Here is a 25,380-nt window from a genome sequence, read left to right on the forward strand (position 1 = left end):
TAGAATGAACTGGAGCAGACTATCGCAAGGGATGCTTCTATCTTTCTGATAAGCATCTCTGTACCACAAACTTCCTTGAGTTCATTTTGGACCAAGTAAGCAAGTTCAAAGGCAACAAGAAAGATGATATCAAGTGCTTCTCAGACATGGTTCTATGGTACATTGAAGTGCGCCAAGCAATATATGCTATGATTCCAAAGGTGTATGATGTGCAGAAGTGAATCCAAGGCTGAAGGGTTCGGGCCTCAATTGACGCAAATGAGGAGATTGTTGGGTATATTAGATTGCGTCATTGGGCTTTCCATTATGTACACGGTTTGGGCCTGTCCAACCGTATTTATTATTAGGGTTATAGTATAAATAGTGCATGCATGCAACCGTAGTTGTTAACGTTGGATTGATCTTTTCCTTGTAACCCTAGCACGCCTCTACAATAGCAATTCTTTATAGAGTTCTTCTGAGGTTGTGGTTTTTAATCATTCGACATCTTTGATCCATCTTGTGTTCTTGTTTTACATCTTGTGCTAATACTTTACTTGTTAGAATCAATCGATCTAAGAGGATTTTATTCCCAACAGTTTTGTTAAGCTATAAATCTAAAACTGGTAGGTATATATGTGCACATCAAGTTGCCTTATCTGATTCCTTTGGATGAAATTTATGCAAGATCACTACTAATCTTGTAACCATAACCTCAAATTCATATTTCCTCTTATTTACTCTTTTTATTCTCTCTCAAATGCATAAGACCAAATGCGAATTTACCGAACCATTATGGTTTAAGCCTTATAAAGTTTTCATTTATCTTACATTAGCAACCAAACTTAGAATTTTTGTACTTTTACCCAAGTTCGTCTATTTTATCACATGAACTTCCTTGATGAGACTTATTTATTGAAAACTCTAACTCAATCATGATAAAATATACTAAGGTACTACACATAGATATTCCCAACACTTAGATAAGGCCCACACTTAGGGCCTGTTTGATTTGGGTCTGACCGGGTCTAGTTAGACAAAAATAGATGACTCGGTCAGCTCAATGTAGGTCAGTGTGTTTGATATGTGCCATAAAAACATGAGACTCGGTCAGCACCCTCTGACCCAGTACGTGAGATGAAAGTAGCTGACTCGGTCCTATTTGTTTTCTTTACATTTTTGCCCTTTGCATTACAGATCCATCAACATTCCGCCACCACAAAACCAGTCATATACATGCCCTGTTCACGGATACAAGAACTAGGAAACCCACCACAAACACTGCAACCCTTTTCATCCGTTTAACCCCAACCAAAAAACCGTGCCTTCGTGAGAGAGAAAGAGAGGGAAGCACCCTTTTACCCGTTGATTGAGTCTAGGAGGAATGAAAATTGTGATCAATCGAATAGAACAAGGATAAGAAGAGGGTGGGGGTATTTTGGTAATAATGTTGGATTCCACCATTTTCATCCTTGGAGGAAGCTCCAGACATTTGTTCACGGTGGTTAACTGGTTGTTCTTCCCATCGGAACGAAACAGAAGCTGAGATTTGGAGTGATGGGGTTATCATGGTTGATGATTCAGGAGGCATGGAACTTCCTTGAAAAAGAGCTGTAACTTTTTTTTGGAGATTGGGTCGGATCCTATTCTCTCTCTACAATTTTGAACGAAATGAAAAGAGATGGGAGAATATAGGGTGTATTAATTTATTATTTGAGTTTGTTGCATGTCCATCTACTCATGGTTCTTGACATAATGACAAAGTCCATTTATATTTGGTTATTATTGTTTTTAAAATAAATAAAACTTAGTTTTGTATTCATTACTCAAAACTTTTAATTTTTAAAAAAATAAAACTTAGTTTTGTATTAAACTATTAATTTAATAATGTTCGGCGAAATTAAATTTGTACGAAAACAAATATATTTTAGCCGACACAGATAAAAAAGGGTAAAATGGTCATTTTCCTCATTCAGCATAGATAGTCAGAGAAATAATCAAACAACATAAACCCAGTCCAATATGGTCTCAGTCAGAATTTTTAACTCAGTCAGCTTCTAACTCAGTCAGCTCTAACTCAGTCAGTAATTATCAAACGACCCCTTAGATATACACAATACTTAATTAAGCTCAAGTGACCTACACCAAGCCCTAATATGGCTCCATTTTATATATTTCAATTTTTTATAATTTTCCATTAAGATTGTATCAATCCAAGTATTACTGGTGCTTAAATCTTAATTCTATCTACTTCATAGAATTTGGTAATTACCACATCTAACCAAGGTTTACCCTTACAAACATTTATGGTATTAAGTACATAATAATAATACTAATAATAATAATAATAATAATGCATTTTTCAAAATATCCAACACACCTTAGTTCCATCACAATAAAGTTTCAATCTCACAACATATTAATCATCAATTTGTTAAATCATGATTATTTAACTAAACATCCCAAGCCAACACTTTAATGAAAATTTCATACTCACATCATATTTCTATTAACTTTACCTACTAATTTAATACATTTTGTCAATCATATTTCTACTAACTTTAGCTACTAATTTAATACATTGAAAATTTCAATGGTTAACCTTTTCTAAAAACAATTTCCTATATATTTAATAAATTTATCCTCATATATCTAAAAAAAATTTAACTGCATTTAATTTTTTTTAAAACACGTCATATTTCAATACAAAATATTTTAATTAAAGTAGGCATTAATATTTAGACAAGTTTGTTAAAATACATCATTCAAATATATATATATATATATATATATATATATATATATATATATATATATATATATATATATAGGGTTGAGATCGGTTGAGAACTCAAAGTTTTCCAAGAACCCGAGAACTAAAAGTGGAGCGTTGGATCAAAAGTAATTCGTTCAGGACATGATCGTCATCTTACCAATCTCATTTAATGTTTAATTTTTTTGTGTTATTTAATATATTAATATAAATGTCTAAAAATTAACAAAATAACTCAAAATTTCGGATTTATTTAAAAAAAAAAATAATTTCGATTTTTTTAAAAAATTGAGATCTTTTAATTTTTTTCAAAAAACATGAATTTTTAATAAAAAATGAAAAAAAATATTTTTTAAAAAACTGCATCTTTTTTTTTTAAAAAAAACTACATTTTTTTTTTCAAAAAAAACTGCATTTTTTTTTTAAAAAAATGCATTTTTTCTAGGAAAAAACAGTATTTTTTTTTTCAATAAAACTGCATTTTATTCAAAAAAAATTGTATTTTTTTTTCAAAAAACTACATTTTTCTTTCAGAAAAGCTGCATTTTTTTTTTCAGAAAAACTGCATTTTTTTTCAAAAAAAAAAAAAAAAACTGCTATTTTTATTAAAAAAAAGTGCAATTTTTTTCAAAACTGCAATTTTTTAACAAAAAAATCAACGTTTTAGGTACATATATGCATATTTTTTTTCAAATGCACATATGCATATTTCTTATACTATAATATTCGTAAGTAAATTATAAAAAATCTCATTTTTATTAATCAATCTATAAACATAATACAAGTATTTATTCGATGCAAAATAAAATATAAAAAAATACAAAGATTCACAGTGTTATCATTTCTTCATATCAATATTTCCATATTTTATTCAATTTATCACTTTTCACCTCTTCAATATTTTCCAAAAATTCATCAAAATCTACAGGAAAATAAAAAAAAATTGATTAATGCAAGAACACGCACATATATATATCATATAAGATTCACATGTGATTATATAATGTGATTGTATCTTTTAAGATTTAAATGTGAAATTCATAAGAAAATTTAAAAAAATAATTAACGAAGAACACTTACACAAAATGCATGTGTGCATATAGACGTAATTCATATGTGATTTACATGTGAATCACATGTAATTCACTTGTGATTTACATGTGAATCACATGTAATTGATATGTGATTTACTTGTGATTTACATGTGAATTACATGTGATTAATATGTGAATTACATGTGATTTACATGTGAATCACATATAATACATATGTGATTTACATGTGAATCACATGTAATTTATATGTGATTTACATGTGAATCACATGTAATTCATATGTGAATTACATGTGAATTAAATCTAATTCATATATGAATTACATGTGATTCATATGTGAATAACATGTGATTTATATGTGAATAACATGTGAATCACATCTAATTCATATATGATTTACATGTGATTCATATGTGAATAACATGTGATTTACATGTGAATCACATGTAATTCATTTGTGAATAACATGTGAATCACATGTAATTCATATGTGAATTACATGTGTATCACATGTGATTCATATGTGATTTACATGTGAATCACATGTAATTTACTTAATAAGGTTCGAAAAAAAATCAAGAAGAGAAGAAAAAAAGTTACACAAGGGATTTTCTAGAAGGTTGTCATTGTTGGTTCCAACATCAATCATGATAGGAAGAACCTATTACAAAGTACAAGTCTTTGTTCCAACATCAATCATGATAAAAAAAATTCAAAAATAAATTATATTGAAAAAAGTACGGATTCAAGGTAAAAACCAGACGTACCTCTACCACCATTCATGATCCTCAGCAGCAAGTTGGAAGTAAGTCAAAGCAACGATGATGAAGGTAGTGACAATCAAGAGAAAGATGAAAACAATAAATAAGATGCTGTAAATGGTGTAAATTCTGTGGCCCCACACATTGGCGAAGATGTACTAAAGCTCAATGTAGATTGCACTGAAAGGGAGAAAGCCAGCCATGGCCATTTGAGGGATGGTTTTTCTGTACCATGGAAGAGGTGGAATCTCTCTGGGGTACTTTGTGGTGCGAACAGGAGCTTAGAATTCAACTTTGCTATTTTTTCCAGCAATACCCCCGAGAACCAGTAAAGGTGATGTCACCAAACTCCATATTAAAACAATCACTACAATTGTCCCAAAAGGTAGTGCAGCTGTGGTTGTGTATGCGATTGCAACCGTGTTTAGGAAGCAGAAGGTAAGAAAGAGGGGCCTACAAAAGAGGCATTCGATTAATAACAGGTTTCTCACCTGTTGATGAATGAGATTGAGATATGTTAGATTTGAAACTGTGTGGTGAAGAAAAGGGTATATTGGTAAATTTGTATCATACCCAGTTGCTTCCTTCTAGCTGGTGGTAGAAAGAGGATGCAGTGTAGCCTGCAATCCCAGAAGTAAGAGCATATATAACAACCAATGCAGTGAATAGAGCTCCTCGATTATATGGATAAAATACACCCACAAGTGCGAGTATGAAGATAAAAAGTGTTCTGATTTTTAAAAAAAAGTTATCAATATTAAGAATTAAATATTGTACTAAAATGTGGAATAATTAGTTTACTTACAGAGCAAATAGCTGGGTCCCAGAACCAAAGGCAGTAGCAAACAAAGACTTGTACTTTGGATACCTAAACAAAGACATGAATGTCTCTTGTAATTAAATTTCCCCACACCTGCACTGCACTGACATGAGAAGATTCTGCGTTAAGTAAATTGTGGTGAGAATTGACACAATAATTGTTAAAAAACTACAATAACAAGTGACAGCATAAAAGAACCATAAATTCTACCATTAATAAGAGCCAAGAAACTGGCATGTAGGGGTAAAATATAAACAATGTAGAAATTCTAAAGTTTGTAAGCAAGAACAGGTATCTGGAAGCGCATCTGAAAACTCAGGCAATAAAAGTTTAACTAACTTAAGAAGTTTACCATATACAATTCATGAAAAAGAGCCAGAAGAACGCAAACCAAACAATAAAAATATCAGCAAACTGTTGTTTCTTGTTATTCCCAGTGTTCCTCTCATGCTACAGTCAACAATATAAAATCCTTGCACTCTCAAAATTTTGATGTTTCCAATAATGTTGTTCCTAGTATTGTCAAAGTGGAGCATCCAGCATGGGACATTTCCAAAAATCACGTGAATTGTAATGATTTGGTATTCCCTATGACTGTTAACATAGGCTTTTCATTGGACTATTCTCTACCCTCGGGTTTTAATCCTTCATAAACACACGTCCTTTGGAAGAAGAAAATGTTGTTTCTGGGAGTAATGTGAATCATGCTATTATTACTCCAATACAGTCAACCGAGAATGAGAATCTTAATTTATCACTTGTCATTGTGGCCTCTCTAGAAAATGAAGTTCATCAAAGTGGAAGTAGTTTTGAAGAAGATGATAAAACTAAGGTCAAAAGATTAATTAGTGAATTCTTTAAGATTGGTGATTTGGTGAGAGATATTGTCGATTCTAGGGTTTCTGCTATGATTTTTTGTGTAATCACCGCCTGTTGAACAGCGTATTCGACTCATTCAACGGCAGAATCACCGGCAAATGGTTTGACTTTCTCCAATACGCCGAAATCAGCCACGGATGAAGACGAATCGGGTGATATGTTCGATTTGTTTTCCGATGAATCCTCCATATTTCGCCGGAGATCCGAGTAACAGTATACAATGATAATCAGGAGTTGCAATGACAAAAAGCTAAAGGATCTGTTGAATCGCAAACGAGATAATTCGAGGAGGGATTAGACTTACCAGTTGACGAATACAGAAACAAAATAGCGATAATGACGAAAGCATTGCGAGAAGATGATGGAGAAATTTTCCGAAGCTTCTTCTTCACTTCTTCAGGGATTAGACGATTGAGATGACATGAAGGGAATATAATCGATCTGTCGATCCAAATCACACTGTCGGTCTGTTGTTTCTTCGATTCATCATCGACGAGCTGGACATTAGGAAGTGTTCATGGCTGGAGGTGGGATGAAGGTAGGAGAGAGGCGAGATGATGAGATAGAGAGAGAACGGGGGAAGGGGAAGGGTGTGACATTAGGTTATCTCTAAAATGCCCCCAATTCATGTGAAGTAAGATGCCCCCGCCTTTTTTTCCCCTAGTTATTTACAAAAATGCTATATATATATATATATATATATATATATATATATATATATATATATATATATATATATATATATATATATATATATATAATACGAGAAATTTGAAGATGCATTTTAAAACCTACAAGCCTTATTTTTTTTATTCATTTTACAAAATTTGATAATACACAAGTTCTTCACCAGTTATGACTTTCTTAGTTTAGGTTAAAACCCAAAAGTTGCTCGATGGTTTCGTCAAACACGATTGGAAATGAAAAACAATATGAGATATGTGATTATATATAAAATATATTATAGGTAGAGGATGAATTCTTTCTTCGTAGCATATATAATCATTTTTATAGACATTGAATGCCACAAAATAAAAATTCACATTTTTTACATATAAAATAAAAACTTATATTATGTTTATAGTTATAAAAATAAAAAATATATTATAAATGTTTTATAATCGCTTGAAATTTAATATTTCATAAATATAATATTAATAATCTTTAATAAAATAAAATAACTAATAAATAATTACAAGTATATAAAATTTAAAATTTAAATTTAATTAAAACATAAAATAAAGTACTATTAAATGAGAAAACATTAGATTTTTTTTTGAAACGGAAATGATTCAGCAGTAGCCTACTCACATATTTCAACGATCACCCCGGGTTCGAGCTCTTTTACTATTAATTGAGAAAACGTTAGATATTTAAAAATAGTCAATATGTATGGAATGGAAAAAAAAAGTATCCATTTCAAGGATTCCAATATTTCTATGGGTTTTATATACCTAAACTTTTTATATTTATATTATTTTTAGAGTAAATTACACGATTCGTCCCTCGTTCAAATGTAAAATTATACGTTTAGTCCCTATTTTTAAAACTTGTAATGTTTTTTTTTACTAGGACCGTCACTTACGAACATAAAAATTATACGTTTAGTCCCTATTTTTAAAACTTGTAATGTTTTTTTTTACTAGGACCGTCACTTACGAACATAAAATGACTATTTTACCCTTTCTTTTTCTTTTTTATTTGTTTTTATTAATAATTCAAAAGAAAAATAAAAATTAGGTAAAAATAAAAATGGGCCCACCGCCACAAACACTTATCCTCTGCCCTAACCCACCCACACCCTTCAACCCTTCAGTTTATCTTCTTCAGTACATCATCAAGATCAGTCACCGGAGCAACCACCGTCGTCGCATCTTCGTCGTCGTCTCCACCTGCACATTGTTGCAAGGTCTCACTTCTCCGTTCGACAATTGCTGCATACGCTGCCATCGCCACACCATCGAGAGTTTATAGATCTACATTTCGATGTTTTTTGGTTGTTGGTGGTGGTGCCATAAAAACGTATCTGCACTCCGGATGTAACTCTCTCTCACCCACTCCCGGCAACCATCAGAATCACCTGACTGCCACCACCTACTAAACCTCATCTACCAATTGGAACCATTGTCTCCTCCGGCAAAAGTTTTACGAACAGTTGTGTTTCCAGATCTTCGGTTCGTGTTTCCAGATCTATGCTTCCGATCATCGATGTTGTTTCAGATCTATATGACCACTACATCAGATTTAGGGGTTCGAGGGGAGATGGAGGATGTCTGACTTTTCTCTGCAAACTATCGAGAGTCACAAGTCCAACAGAAGTGGGGGTGACAGTGATTACATTTGATGTAGGGTTTTTTTCCATTTGGGTCTTCATGGAAAAAAGGGTGGTCGGAAGTGATAGGTGATGATTGGGATGGTGGTAGAAGTTCTGACCTTGGTGGATGTGTTGGAGTGGCCGGAAACCGTGGACATGTTGGATTCGTCGGAAAAGTGGAAATGTTGGGGTCGCCGGAAAAAATGGAGGTGTTCACCTGGTGGTAGAGAAAGATAATATTGGAGAGAGGGAAAGTAGGGAAAATGTAAATATAAGCAACGTGGGACCCACCATTTTATTAAAATATTTTTTAATAATTAAAAATATTCAGAAATATAAATAATAAATGAAAAAGAAATAGAAAAGGGTAATTTAATCATTTTATGTCTATAAGGGATGAAACTTGCATTTACTATATATATATATATATATATATATATATATATAGGGATTGAACGCGTCATTTGGCACCTACACGAGGGACGATTCGTGTAATTTACTCAGCATTTACTATATATATATATATATATATATATATATATATATATAAAGCCTTCATAACTAAAAAAAAATAAAATTCTATTGCTACGACCATCACCCCTACCGCCCTACGACATATTTAACATGACCCCATAATGATTTGAATTTATCATCTTCATTAACATTATCTATAATAACTACACGTAAAGGCTAAAATGGTAAAGCAAAATATCTATAATAACCTAATTCTGATATAAAGTATTTAAAAATCTATAATAATTTAATGCAAATATAATTATGATTGTGTACTTTCTAACTCATGAGGATATAACAAGTTGAAGAATCATTGTTAGATGCATAATTGTATTGTAGAATGAGGTTTGAATGCAATCTTAATTTTTTTTAATTCTTATTAAAAAAAATAATAAAAAATTGAAAATAATTTGTTCAATTAGTAAATCTTTTAAATTATAGACTTTTTTCTAAACCAGAAAAAAACTCACAATAAAATTTAAAATCTCAAATATTGAAAGTAATTTGTTTGGTAATTTTGATCTATCTTTAGATAGAATATAAAACTAACTCACAAACATTGAAAAAAATAGTCGAATTTTAAAAATGCCAACAACCATAAACCCTATATATAAACAAACATTTGAAAAATAAATTGATAATTTTAAAAATAATAAATAATTACAAAATAAGAACGAAAAAAAAATACTGCCTTTAATAACATTCATTTGAAAATAAAAATACTGCCTTTACAAAATTATACGGTGGTGACCTCCGGCAGTTTGTCTCGTCATTTCCTCTTTGGCTCTATCATTGGTTCATTGTTCACACGCAGCCACTGCTCACTCCCTTACGTGTTTTCATCCTTCACGAACACTATAAATTGCCTCCAAGGTTCGAGCATTCATGATTCATCTCTAGCTTCTTTTACCAAAGAATCATCGTCTGATCTTGGTCTTGGCCCATTAATTTCTTATTCTGCAAACGCATTTAATGGAGAATCGGGAAAGATCATTCCCAGGACCTTCACTAAACGACCCGCAGAATGAACCTGAAGAAATACACCTCCCCAGAAAATATACTGATCAGTTTCCGTCATACACCACTCCTATGACGGATTCCGGTGATCACCGGAAACAACCAGGGAAGGAAACTTACAGTACTGCAACTACCGACACTTCTGCTGTACAAACAGAGCTATACAACTCCGCCGTTGACCTTGAAAATCCTAACAAGGTATGGAAGGATGTCAATTATGATTTTACAAGTGATGGATATAAATATGATCCCAAGACCCACCGTACACCATCGTCAATCCCTGAAAGTCCCAATAACTACGGCCAACTCACCCCCAAGGAGGTAAGGATTTCCTTCAACGACGAGGTGATGCCAACACCAAACCGGCGGCGGTCAAATGTTAGTGGTGGCGGTGGTGGGGAAGAGGTACTGGTTTGCTCCTCAAATGCTGCATATAAACGAAATTCGACCTTGATGAGGACGAAGACAAAGTCAAGGTTGATGGATGAGCCGGAGATGAAGACATCCAAATCTGGAAATTATCAAGGGAGAGGTGGTAGTGGTGGTGGTGGTGGTAGTGGTGATATGGAAGAGGATGATTTCCCTTTCAACGACGATGATATTCCAGACGAGTACAAGAACTTAAGGTATAGCAAATGGACTTTATTTCAATTAGCGAGTTTGATACTAATCATTGGTGTTTTAGTTTGTACACTCGCTATACCAAGTTTCAGAAACAAAAGCTTATATGATCTTGAATGGTGGAAATGGGAGATTATGATATTCGTTGTGATCTGTGGGAAATTAGTTTCAGGGTGGGGGGTTAGGATCTTAGTGTTCTTCATAGAACGAAGCTTCTTATTGCGAAAACAAGTTCTTTATTTCGTATATGGGTTAAAAAAAGCAGTTCAAAATTGCATTTGGTTATGTTTGGTTTTGATTGCTTGGCAATGCATATTCAACAAGAAAGTTGAAAGGACGACATATGGGAAGACGGTTTTGCCTTATGTGACCAAGATTTGGATTTGTCTTTTGGTAGGGACAGTTGTTTGGTTATTGAAAACTTTGTTGATCAAAGTTCTTGCTTCATCTTTCCATGTGAGCAAGTTTTTTGATCGGATCCAAGATTCTTTATTTAACCAATACTTGATCGAAACCCTCACTGGCCCACCTGTGATTGAGATTCAACAAGAACAAGAAGTGGAAGAGGAAGATTGGGGGATTGATGATGTTGATAAGCTTAAGGAAGATGTCTTTAAGGGTTGGAGAGCTATTGGAACTCCAAGATCCAGTAATTCCACGGCTGGTAAAAATGAAGGGATCACAATTGATCACTTGCATAGGCTAAATCAGAGGAATATATCTGCTTGGAATATGAACAGGATGATGAATGTTATAAACACAAGTTTGTTAACAACTTTAGATGAACACTTAGAAGATATAAGTGATGATGAAGATGAAGCTGCTGTGCAGATAACTAGTGAAAACCAGGCTAAGGTTGCAGCCAAGAAGATCTTTTTCAATGTGTCAAAGCCAGGCTCTACGTGAGTTTTCAATTCTTTGTTGTTTGAAATCTTCACATTGGATTAATTCGTTTGTTCATTTGTTTCCTTTGACATGCAGACACATTTATCTAGAGGATTTGGGGAGATTTTTGCCAGATGATGAAGCTTTGAAGACAATCCGACTGTTTGATGACGTAAATGAAGAACAAGGAATCAGCAAACGAGCTCTCAAAAGTTGGGTGGTATGTGTGTTCTTCTCGTGCCTCCTTCATTTTGTTCTTGTTAGTTACATATGTTACGAATGATATGTTTATATATGTGATTAAGAGTTCATTCGAGTATAATTTCATACCAAAACTCTGTTTTCTCAGGTTAATGTATTCCGAGAGCGTAGAGTTCTTGCACTATCTCTCAATGACACAAAAACAGCTGTGGACAAACTCCATCAGATGATGAATGTGGCTGTGGGAATCATAATACTCGTGATTTGGCTTCTTATACTTAGAGTTGCAACCACCCAGTTCTTTATATTCCTAAGTTCACAGCTAGTGTTGGTCGCCTTTGTGTTTGGAAACACATGCAAGATGTTGTTCGAGGCCATTATTTTCTTGTTTATAGTGCATCCGTTTGATGTCGGTGATCGTTGCGAAATTGATGGTGTTCAGGTCAGATTTCAAAACCTTAAAACATGCATTTGGTTTATAATTCCGGGTTTTAAATTGTAATCTTTGAGGGTCTTATTGAGTGCAGATGGTAGTTGAAGAGATGAATATATTAACAACCATCTTCTTGAGGTATGATAATCAGAAAATAACATATCCCAACAGCGTCCTATCTACAATGCCAATTGCTAATTATCATCGTAGTCCGGACATGGGTGATGCAATCGACTTCTGCATCCATGTGTCAACTCAAGCTGAAAAGATTGCTAAAATGAAGGAAAGGATTACATGGTAAGTAAAGTTTCTTCTCAGATCAATTTGGACAAACTTTCTAAGACTATTTTCGATGATGTGGATGAAAAGGACATTCACTTTCTTTTCTTCTTTTGCAAAGACGAGAGATCTATAGCGAGTCTCACACTCACCTAATTCCACCTTTTGGTTGGGACAAAATATGTTGCAATTTTTGTCCCTTAAGAGTTGAATGTATACCAAACTCAAATGCAATATAACCTGTTACGTCAAGTCCTGTCCTATAGAACATACGTGGCCTTAATGCTAAGGTAAAACTATGGTTGCAGCTATGTCGAGAAGAAGAGCGACCATTGGCAGCCTGCACCGATGATCGTGCTAAGGGATGTTGAGGACATGAATCGGCTCAAGATATCCATATGGCTTGCACACCGAATGAACTTCCAAGACATGGGTGAAAGATGGAAAAGAAGAGCTCTTCTAGTTGAGGAGATGATCAAGATTTTCAAGGATCTCGACATTGAGTACCGCATGCTCCCACTTGATGTTAATGTCCGCAATATAACCGCCGTGACTTCAAATCGAGTTCCCTCAAATTGGACAGCTTGTGAAAATTGATCCATGAGGGAGAATCATATATGTATACTCGTATAAATCCCTTGTTATTGTGAATAAACTACGGATTGTTGACTATTCCAGTTTACGATCAACTCTTGTCACCTTTAAAGGTTGTAAGATCGATGTAACATTCATATCGATACATGATAAGCAAAGTCCTGCTAAATCTATTTTCTAGTGTTATAGGTGTAATCATCATGGTTTTATTGCAAGTCGAAGGTCACGTAGGGTGGTATACTTATAGAAACGGTTGAGGGTTCAAGTATCTACAAACATAACGTGAGAGTTCTCAATTTCAATGTAAATTGGATTCCGTGAGCACTAAGTTCTTATGTTGATCACCAACCCTCAACCTCATCACCCTACCTAAAAATAGGTTATTCAGCAACCCTCAAGGCCTCATCACCCTGCGTAAAAATAGGTTATTTAGCCTGCAACTCTCAACTAACCTTAGCATTAACTGATTTTTATCTCACATAAGGCAGGGTGATGTGGGCCAACTAAGGGTTGATGAATAACTTTTTTTTAGGAACATAACACTTGTTAATCCCACAATTCCTACCTCACGAATCAAGTGGTAAAAAACTTGTAACCTTTTGGGATTAATTGGCCGGTGAATGAAACTTACCTAAACCAGGAACACACCATGTGCAAGAATCATGCTTCACAAATTCGTGGTAATTCCCGTTTTCCATTCGGGGGCACATGCACACACAAAAACAAACACGCCATAATGTATACACGCATGCATGCCTTGTTTACATTGTGAGACGCCAATGAGTATAAGTAGTCGTAGTGTTAAAGATGTGAAAGGAGGGCACTTTAATTTGCAGTGATAGCAGTCTATGAACATGAGAAGATGAGATTTGTTGTTCATGTGGCATATCTTGAAAGGGCTTCGTTTGTAAGATTACTGGAACGAGCTGCTGAAGAGTTTGGGTTTAATTATGAAGGTGTGGTGTTGATACCGTGCAGGCCGAGTGATCAGCTTCAAAGACTGTTGTTGAGCAAGAGGCGGAAGAAAATTTATGTTAATAGAATTAAACGTAACTATTTTAGTTTTTCTTTTTAGATGTGCTAGCACACATTTCCTAAATCTTACATATAAACTATACCTTTTGTCCACAACAAAATTTGAACCCTGGATCCTTTAGAAAAGACACACATTTGTAAACGTACATTTAATAATGCTAAGTCGGTGACCTTTAAAGAACTATTTTAGTATCAAACCAGTTATTATTAATTGTGTTGTATACATCTTTATACACAAACCCAATAAGGGTCATAATGGGTTCTTAGATAGTACTTTTTTTTGTTGTCGAAATATGATTTAATTTGGCCTCATGACCTTTAAGTTGATTATTACTTTGAGCCGTTGCTAAACTTTACATGCTTTGAACATCAACATTTGGTAATATGTTAGTAATTACCCACAAGATTTTTTAAGGATCATAATGTACACTAAAGTCATCACAGCATCAATAAGATTTGTCTTTCAAGTATGTCATATCATATTTTATCTCTGTCATATCACATTTTTTAAGATTTGTCTTTTCACGTGTGTCATATCATATTTTGCAATTATCATCCATACCAATACAATAAAATTCCATACCAATACAATAAAAACACTCTATAAAGAGTGGACTCTTTTAACCCATCTAACAACTATTTTACATATTTTAACAAATACTTTTATTATATTATTAATAAATATTAATCCAATATATCATACTTTATTTAAGAAATTTATTTTCCAAAACTATCTAGTAATTGTTAATATAAGATATATTTTGCATTAACTGTGAACACAAAAAGTATTATGTGATCAAAATTACAACGGAAAAAGTTGGATGATATTGAATATGAACTTGCGAAAAGTATAAGGCTTACGAAAGTGAGGTTCGGATGGTGGAGTGATGGGGGCGTTATGGATGTGAACACCACCAAGTGGTTGTGGTTGGTTGTGGTGAGAACCATGCTTGACCACTCTATTCTTTGTCTATCTCATCTTCTTCCCTCTCTCTCTTTTAAATGTACAAGATATTAAGCATAATAATGTGATGTGGAGTGGTAACTATTTCCTAGGTGTGTGATGAGAAAATGGTAATAATGTGACGATTAAGTGACAACACATTTGGAATGGTCTAGTGGTGGCCACTCATGATAGTCTAATATCTAGAATTATTATGAACTTGCGAATAGAATAATATCTTTATTATATATAATTTTTATTCAATAAAATTGAGTATGATTGTCAATATTGTTGTTTAGATTTGAATTTTCTTTACATGTATTAATAAAAATATGAGAGAAATTAAATAAGAAAAGAAAAATTAAGGTTTAAAGGATGTGGGAGAATAAGGACTAATGATGGGTCTACCACTAACACTAGTATATGGCAAGTCTTTCAGAAAGACATAAATTATGTGGTACAAATGCTTATGGCAACTTGATAGGCATGCCAAGTGCATTGTCTATGTATCGACTTGACGGTTAGGTGGTGATTTTAATCAGATATGTGAGGATTTACCTAACACATGTTAATTTTTAGACAAATTTTCATAAACGGTATCTGTGGTTTTTAAAAAGTGGCATTTTCATAATATTTTTGGAAAGAGCCACACGGTTGTTTCATTTTGTTACATTGTTGGTCATTCAATTCGGTAGTTAAAATTAACTTTTATCTTGTTTTTTAAACGATTAATCTACAATTAGACCAAATAAAAAAAATTAAATATACAACATAGACCATTTATGTAGTTTACTCTTAATATAAAAATTCAAACCCTAGATTAACCTCACGTACAACCTCTCATTTCTCACATTGCAACTCTATCCCCCACTAATATCTCATGTCTATATGTGGTTGCCCTACATAGCTAGCTACCATCGACACCCCTCATTAACCACCACCTCCGCCTCCTATCACTACCGCCTTTGCCTCGTCCATCATCGCCTTCATCTCCTCCTCCTTCCCTGTCTTCCTCTCACTATACTCCCACCTCCCATGCACCTATTAACATCTCCTCCTCTCACTATACTCCCACCTCCCATGCACCTATTAACATCTCCAACCAGATAAAAGCTACTAATTGTTCCTTTTGGTTTTACTTTCACTTCTTCACATCAGATGTGAAATCTTCTTCAAGGAAAACCAACAAAATACTCATGGATGAAAACTAAGGCTTTTTTTCTTGTTCTTTGGGAATGGGGTGCCGCTTAGGCCTGACAATCAAGTTGGTTTCAGATTGGCGGGTCACAGGTTGGCGGGTCATAAAACATAAACTCAACCCAAACCATATAATATATGGGTTGGCGGGTTGACGGGTTATGGGTTGGAAACATCAATCCATCTCAACCCATATAACCCGTTTAAGTATATAGGTTCGCGGGTTCACAAGTAAATGGGTCGAACCCAACCCATATAACCTGTTTGAAAAATAAGCAAAGCATTTTTAAAAATGACGTTTTTTCAACATAAAATCATAAGTGATTAAACTAATTAACATAAAAAAAGAAGTTTTCAACATAAGTTCATAAAGTCATTAACATCCAAATAAAATTGAAAAATGAAAACATTCATACAAAGTGGATGCATTCTTTGTTCGTGACTCGTGACTTGTGAATATCTAAATATGACATGTTTTTTTTTCTTTTTTGATTAAGTCACCGCAAACGGGGACTAACCACATACGAATACGGAAGAAAATCAGATTTCACTAATATTTAAATATATCTATTTTTTATAAATGTAATATATATATATATATATATATATATATATATATATATATATATATATATATATATATATATATATATATATATATACGGGTTGTCAGGTTGATGGGTTGGCGGGTCAAAAATCTCAACCCAAACTCGTCTATTTTCGGGTTGGGTCAGTGTCGAGTTACGGGTTGGGTCGAAAGTTGCCACCCCTAGTGCCGCTGTCGGAGACGATTTTTGTTCTTGCTAGCAGAACACAATTAAGAGCAACCAAATGTTAGATATTTCACTTTACATATGAGTCATCGTAGAAATTTGCCTCTGTTGGGTCATATTGGAGATTGAAGAATTGGCGTTAGTGGAGTAAACACCGAACCCACCAAAGAAGATGAAACCTCAAACTCATCTCCATCTCCTTCACTTACATCTCCCTCTCTCTTCACCTCTAAAACCAAAATTACAAATATATATATATATATATATATATATATATATATATATATATATATATATATATATATATTAGCAACAAGATTCAATCAACAATACCAAAATACTCATTTTAAAACCTGGAATGAAAATTTTGATTGCTCATTTAAATCTTCATTTGTAACACCGAAATTTTCAAACCAAAATTTTTCATTTTAAACATAAAAATCACATGTCATATTTCCCGAAAATCTCAAGTATCAACATTATTACAATTTATTTATAAAAAGTTGTTTATCACATAAACCATGATCCTTCAAAATATATCTCCAAATGCGAGTGTGTGTACAATCAAGCCGGGGCCTTCCCGCGATCATCGGAAGTACCTGAAACACATAACACATAACACGGTAAGCGCAAAGCTTAGTGAGTTCCCCAAAATACCGCATACAGCTCATTAGCCACTCTAGGCTATAACTCGATAAGACCCTCCGGTCAATGTGTCTCAGTGGGACCCTCCGGTCCCAACTCAGTAAGCTCATAATAACAATACTCAGCATAAAACACAAAGACATCATGCAGGATATCAAATACACAGATAAACACAATAAACAGCTCAATCACACAAGGTACCACTCAAGGCAAGTATAGTGAGAAGACTCACCTTGCAAGAAGTCAGCAAATCTCGAACTCAAATCACCGGTCTAGCCTCCGCCTAGCATACACGACAATTATCCCTAATTAATCACGACTCTCAAGAGGCTACACTAACTCACAGAAGGGAAAAAGACAATTTTACCCCTCAATAGCCCTAAATGTCCATAAATTGACCAAACCCTAAAAGTCAACAAAAGTCAACGGCAGGGAGTACGCCGCGCGTACCATCTCCTTACGTTGGGCGTACTCAGCTGCCATGCAGACATCGGGGATGCGCGACCCCTACGCTGCGTGTACTGGAATTACGCCCGACGTACACTCCAGTTTCATCCTTCTCACTTGTTTGGTCTTAAACGGTTAAGACCTTGGCTCATATTTCAGATCTAGACTCTCTAATAGCTCTTAACCCATAAAGTCAGGGACTTTAAGCCTTTGCAAGGCTGGGAAGGTCCCAAACACACAAATCACTCACCCTCTTATGACAAAAAGCACATATTTCATGCATGGCTTGATCTAAACGTCCAAGATTGGATTTTTATGACACTACACCATTGAATATACTCAAAGGGGGTGGATCATGGTCTCTGGAGTACAATATCACATAAAGTCTCCAACTTTTGGGACAAAACCCTAGAATACTCTACTTAAATGCAAGAACCAAAAGAGTAAGAAAGCTTTGAGCTTTATACCTCAAAATGAAGCTCCACACTTAGATAAGCTCAGATCCAAGGCCTGGAATCCCACTCCTTCTTCTTCAAGACTCCTTCTTCACTCCAAAGAAATTCAAGAATACTCCCAAGGCTCTCCAATGCACTCACAAGCTCTAAGAACGAAAACTAGGGTTTAGGAGGGTTGGTGTCTGAGAATGGTGGCCAGGAATGGGTCCATCATATCCTTTAAATAGGGGCCTCACTCAAAATTAGGGTTTTCACCCTGAGCCTAGTACGGCCAGCGTATCCTATGGTACGTCAAGCGTACTAGGTGGCTTCCGCGTCAAATGCACGTATATGAGTACGCTGAGCGTACACTCGCGTACGCCCCACGTACTCATTCACCACCTTTTTCATTAAGGGACTAAAATGGCCAATTACTCAAAAGACCAAGGGTTACGAGGTATACATGGACTTGGGATGTTACAATTCTCCCCCACTAGGATCAGACTTCGCCATCGAAGTCATGCTCCGAAAACAATTCGCTCTCGCATCTCTGACTCCGGCTCCCAAGTCAACTCGGACCCTCTATGATGTTGCCACTGCACCCGAACCAGGGGCAACTCTTTGTTCCTCAGAACCTTCACCTTCCGATCCAAAATCACAATCGGCCTCTCGATGTAATTCAGGCTCGCATCCACCTGAATGTCCTCTATGGGTACCACTTCCGTTTCTTCGGCTACACACTTCCTCAACTGGGACACGTGGAAGGTGTTATGAATCTGACTCAACTCTGCAGGTAGCTCCAACCGGTATGCTACCTTACCCACTCTGGCAGTCACTCTGAAAGGACCAATGTACCGGGGCCCCAACTTGCCCTGTTTCCTGAATCGAATCACCCCTTTCCATGGGGATACCTTCAGGAGGACAAAATCTCCAACCTGAAACTCAAGCTCGAATCGTCGCCTGTCTGCATAACTCTTTTGGCGATTCTGGGCCGTTAGTAACCTCTGTCTGACCTGCTGAATCTGCTCAGTCGTCTTCAACACTATCTCAGTGCCACCCATCACTCTCTGCCCCACTTCTCCCCAACAAATGGGGGTCCGACACCTCCTCCCATATAGGAGCTCAAAGGGGGGCATGCCGATGCTGGAATGGTGGCTGTTGTTGTAAGAAAACTTAGCCAAGGGAAAATAAGTGTCCCAACTTCCTCCGAAGTCCATCACACATACTCGCAACATATCCTCAAGCGTCTGAATCGTCCGCTCGCTCAGCTCGTCTGTCTGCGGATGGTACGCGGTGCTGAAGTGCAACCGTGTACCCAATTCCTCATGAAATTTCTTCCAGAATCTGGAAGTAAAACGCACATCTCGATATGACACTATCGAGGTCGGCACTCCATGCCGAGCTACCACCTCTCTCACATAAATCTCGGCCAGTCTCTCTGCAGAAGAACTCTCACTAATAGCAAGGAAGTGATCACTCTTCGTCAACTGGTCAACAATCACCCAAATCGCCTCCTCCATCAGAATACGGCGAGCTCCACCTGTATAGGGCACCCAAATCTGCCCGTGGAAGGTCATAAGCCCACGACTGTCCGTCACAAACTCGGACTCCTACCCAATCACACGCTCTCTCTTACGGTTTTCCGACTTCATAGCCTCCACCTGGGCCTCTCGGATGGTATCTAAAACTGGAGTCATCACTATCATCCTCATACACACATCTCGGATTGGGGCACTCTCTACTCTGCGGCTCAAGGCAACGGCTACCATATTAGCCTTTCCTGGGTGATATAAGATCTCACAGTCGTAGTCTTTCACTACATCCAACCATCTCCTCTGTCTCATATTAAGATTGGGCTGATCCATCAGATACTTCAGGCTTTTATGGTCCGTGTATATGGTACACCGGACACCATAAAGATAGTGATGCCAAATCTTGAGGGCGAGCATCACTGACCCTAACTCCAAATCGTGGGTGGGATACCTCGTCTCGTGAGGCTTCAGCTGCCTCGACGCATATGCTATCATATGACCCCTCTGCATCAACACTGCACCCATCCCTGAAATGGACGCATCGCAATAAACCATGAAATCCTCCACTCCCCCCGGAAGAGCCAACACTAGAGCTTCGCATAATCTCTGGAGAAGAGTTTCAAATGACGCCTGCTGCTCAGGCCCCCAAACAAATGCAACGCCCTTCCGGGTCAACATGGTGAGAGGAACCGCAATCTTGGAGAAATCCTTGATAAATCTCTGATAGTAGCTGGCCAATACCAGGAAACTTCTGATCTCGGATGGGGATCTCGGCACCTCCCATTGCATAACTGCCTCAATCTTGTCCGGATCGACCAAAATCCCATTCTGATTAACGAGGTGTCCCAAGAACTGGACCTCTCGTAACCAGAAATCACACTTGGAGAATTTGGCATACAGCCTCTCCGACCTTAATACCCCAAGAACCTCACGCAGATGCTCCTCATGCTGCTCCCTCGATCTCGAATACACCAAGATATCATCGATGAACACGATCACCGACCGGTCTAACATAGGTCTGCACATCCAGTTCATGAGATCCATGAACGCTGCCGGTGCGTTGGTGAGCCCGAAAGGCATCACCACAAACTCGTAATGCCCATAACGAGTCCTAAATGCCGTCTTCTGAATATCCTCCTCGCGTACTCTCATCTGGTGATACCCAGATCTCAAATCAATCTTGGAAAACCAAGATGCCCCCTGTAACTGATCGAACAAATCGTCGATCCTCGGAAGTGGATAACGGTTCTTGACCGTTAGCTTGTTCAACTCCCGGTAATCAATGCACATCCGGTTTGAACCATCCTTTTTCTTGACAAAGAGGATCGACGCTCCCCACAGCGAGCTACTCGGTCGAATAAATCCCTTCCCCAGCAGCTCCTGAAGCTGTGAGGATAATTCTTGCATCTCTGGCGGCGCAAGGCGATAAGGTGCCTTGGCGATAGGCGCCGCTCCCGGAACCAAATCAATCCGAAACTCCACTTGCCTCTCCGGAGGCACACCCGACAACTCCTCAGGAAAAACATCAGGAAACTCGCATACTATCGGAACCTCGGAGATAGAACTCGGCCTTTCTGAAACAATTCGCGTATCCATCACGTACGCCAAGAAACCATACAGCCCTGATGCAAACTCTGCGTCGCCCTGGCAGCGGAGCAGAAAGCTGACCCAGATCTGGTACCCTCGCCATACAATGTAAGCACTCCCCCACTAGGGTCTCGTATAGTCACCAACTGTCTCTCGCAGTCGATCACTGCACCAAAATGGCTCAACCAATCCATGCCCACAATGACACATACATCCCCCATCGCGATCGGTACCAGGTCAATCGGAAACTCGACACCAAAAATCTCCAGCACACATCCTCGGAATAAATCAGTAGCAAAAACCGCATGCTCGTCAGCTATAGAAACCCTTAGAGGCCAACTCAACTCCTCGCGTCGGATACTGATGTGACGATGAAAGCTAAAGACACGAATGATCGACTCGCACCCGAATCAAATAACACTAAAGCGGGTACAGAATTCACAAGAAATGTACCTAAATATAGCATAGAATAAGTATAATAAATCAGATAATAAACAATAAAGAAATACGTACCAGCCACGACATCAGGTGCTGCGCGGACCTCCTCTGTTGTCAGCTGAAAAGCTCTCCCACGAGCCATTGGAACCTCGACCTTCACCGGCCGAACATCAGCAGCAGGAACGGAACCATGTGCTGATCCCTGAACAAGCTGAGGGCACTCGGCCTTCCGATGGCCGGTCTGATTGCAGTGAAAGCAGACTGCAAATCCCTTGGGGCAATCCTTCGCCATATGCCCCTCCTTGCCACATTTGTAGCAAATCTCTGTCCTGCAAGATCCCTCATGACTCTTGCCGCACTTGCCACAAGTACGACCCTTCTGGCCTCCTGATCTCGAATCGGCGGGCTTATCCCGCTTGGCTTTCAGTTGTTTCTGCACCGGTCGCCGGTCTCTCCCCTAAGACTCCACATCCTCCCTATCCTGGGTCTCCAACTCAATTTCCCTCCTCCTGACATTTTCCTGAAGCTCCGCAAATGTCCGATAAGATGATTTCGCCACGTACTCTCGAATATCCCTCCTCAGAATGCTCAAATAACGGCTCATGCTTGCTTACTCAGTCGACACGTGCTCAGGGCAGAACAACGCCCTTTCGTGAAACATCCGAGTAATCTCAGTCACCGACTCTGTCTTCTGTCTGAGAGACAGAAACTCCTGGGCCAACCGTTCCCTCTCCACCGGGGGAACATACTCATCATGGAACATCATCACAAATCTCTCCCAAGTCACTACAGTATGCTTTGCAGGAGTAAAGCTGGCTGTCGCAAATTTCCAACAATCCTTCGCTCACAAGCGAAGCTGGTTCAGCGCGAACCGCACCCTTAAATGCTCTGGGCATGAACAAGTATATAAACATCGCTCGATATCAGAGATCCACCTCATCGCCGCAATCGGATCCTGATCCCCATCAAACTCTGGTGGCTTCGTGTTGCTAAATTCCCGGTACAGCAACGAGTCACCTCCCTGTGGTCTGGTAGCAGCGAGAGCTGCGGTGGCTGCAGCAGCTTCGTCCTCAGTAACAGCGGCATACCGCTCATCAAAAGTCTCAATCAAAGTGGTCTTAATAGACCCAAACATCTCCGGAATCTCCGCTCGAATAGCTGCGGCCACCTCCTCATGAATCATCCTGCGAAGCTCATCATCACTAGTCCCACTGCTCCCGGGGTTGTGGCGTGTACCCACCATGATGTCTCTAAAACACAACACAAAATCATCAGAGTCTCGCTCAAGTATACTCGCACTCGATCACTCGCTCCTTAGCACCCTATAGATTTGTACTTAGGCTACCTGCGGATCTGGTGTTTTCAGTAGTACGGGCCCAATACTACCTTCCACACCAAGTCTATGGTCACCTGAAGTCCTCCTCCTAGGATTCCAATTCACAAATACTATATATCTCACGATTCACAGACTACTCTCTCGGAAGATGTAATGCCCACAGATTCGGGCTACTCAATTTAGAGACAATAAGCATCAAAAATGAGTTTTTGACGGAAGATTATTTATAAGGAGAAATCTTAACCAAATCGTATTATATGTTACACGGGTTCCGTACATATAAAGAACGCCGAAATCCGAGTTATAACGAAGAAGTTATGGCCCGTCGAAGTTTTATGACAAAACCTGCACGACACCGGAAGACGTAAATAGTGAATTTACGATAGATGACTTTTTGGCCTTAGTAATCTAAACTAAAGTCGTAGAATATGTTAAACCGAGAGCGTCCACAAAAAGAACGCCCAAATCTGACTTCGTATGAGGAAGTTATGAATTTTGTAAGATTTGGCATAGCAGTGCACGACCCGAAACTCGAATTTTCGATCTAGCGGTTTTTGGCCTACGCGACCTAAATGAGAGTTGAAGATCTTATTAATAGGAACTCAACAATAAAAATACAGACGAAAACGGAGTCCGTATAAAGGAGTTACAAATTTTTCGCGATCATTTAACAGTATAATCTCCTCCTACTGTTAAATTTAAGATCGGTCGAGAATTAGCCTACGGAGTCAAAATGAAAGTTGTAGATCTTATTTTTACCTACGCGTGGATATAAATAACGTCAAAAACGGAGCTCGTATGCGAAAGTTACGGATTTTAGAAGTCGGAAGTGTGTTGTGCGAAAATGGGTGACGTGGCACAATCTTGGCCATTGCTTTCTCCCCAAGTCTTGCCACCAGATGGTGACATGTGGCACCAAGTTCAGTCATATTTCACCCTATAAATAGAACCTCTCTCACCCTCATTTTCTTTACACCTTCCCATTCTTTCTTCTCTCTACACTCTCTCAAAACCTCCCAAAACTCCCCAAGCGCTAGAAGAAAGCCCCGGAGCGCGCGACGGCTCCGAGAAGAAGAGCTTTTGGCTCGGAAGTTCTGCCCCTGCAGAGCCCGGCTTCTAGCCAAACCCCTTCATAGGTAAGATACGCCTACGCTATTTTAAATATAGTTTTTATTTAAATATAGTAATGTTATTAAGACCTTATAATAAATATTTGGGCTATTATTATGAGTTATATAAGTGTCGTTATAATATCTTTTTAACAACTCGCGGTACGGGGAATCTGGTTTGGAGGGCCGCTTGGGTTGCTGGATTTCAGAAGTGCTTTATGCCAAAATGATCCTGCCCTCCGGTGTTCCATGTCTGGCCCCTGTCTGTACATAGTGGGTGAAGAGTATTGTTTAACGCTTATATAATAGTAATAATAGTCAGACTATTAATTAGTCTCGTCGAACGTTAGACTAAACTCTAGTGGTAATGATACTAGGTTTTGTCAAGGGAAAATTGTTTTAAGAGTAACGAAGCGTTGTCCGAGTACCGAGTCACCACCTTATCAGGTGAGTGCATAGTTACTTTCATCTTACACATAGATATGAAATATTTTACATAAACTACGTGCTATGTGTGCATATTGTCTGAATACTTGCTGTCTATGCTGGATGAACGTTTTTATACATGTTTTAAATGATTTAAACTGTATACGTATTTTATATCTACAAATATGTTGGGTATGACATGGGTAGATGAATGATGAGAGATAAAAGATGATGTGAGTAAACATTGGCAGCTATAAACTTAGTGCCTAATAAATAACATGGGCAGCTATGGACTTAGTGCCTATTGAATAAACGCTGGTAGCTATGGACTTAGTACCTAAAAGATAAACGTTG

General features: G+C 37.6%; 2 protein-coding genes across 2 annotated transcripts; one reads left to right on the forward strand and one right to left on the reverse strand.

Moving 5' to 3' along the window:
• Nucleotides 1-4,407: 4,407 nt before the first annotated feature.
• On the reverse strand, nt 4,408-6,925 carry LOC145134620 (transmembrane 9 superfamily member 3-like). The gene is made up of 5 exons (XM_079069465.1): nt 6,572-6,925; nt 5,374-5,486; nt 5,142-5,298; nt 4,575-5,059; nt 4,408-4,468 (listed from the first exon to the last, which is right to left on the reverse strand). Exons 2-4 carry the CDS (start codon nt 5,448-5,450, stop codon nt 4,850-4,852), a joined length of 444 nt encoding a protein of 147 aa, XP_078925591.1. The 5' UTR covers nt 5,451-5,486; nt 6,572-6,925; the 3' UTR covers nt 4,408-4,468; nt 4,575-4,849.
• A 2,893-nt stretch (nt 6,926-9,818) lies between these two features.
• LOC145130925 (mechanosensitive ion channel protein 6-like) lies at nt 9,819-13,304 on the forward strand. The gene is made up of 5 exons (XM_079065677.1): nt 9,819-11,634; nt 11,714-11,837; nt 11,967-12,260; nt 12,346-12,548; nt 12,839-13,304. The coding sequence occupies exons 1-5, from the start codon at nt 10,067-10,069 to the stop codon at nt 13,125-13,127; spliced, it is 2,478 nt and encodes an 825-aa protein (XP_078921803.1). The 5' UTR covers nt 9,819-10,066; the 3' UTR covers nt 13,128-13,304.
• Nucleotides 13,305-25,380: the final 12,076 nt, after the last annotated feature.

This window comes from Lactuca virosa, chromosome 8 (genome assembly GCF_052849685.1).
Source record: "Lactuca virosa cultivar CGN04683 chromosome 8, Lactuca_virosa_CGN04683_v6, whole genome shotgun sequence".
NCBI lineage: Eukaryota > Viridiplantae > Streptophyta > Magnoliopsida > Asterales > Asteraceae > Lactuca > Lactuca virosa.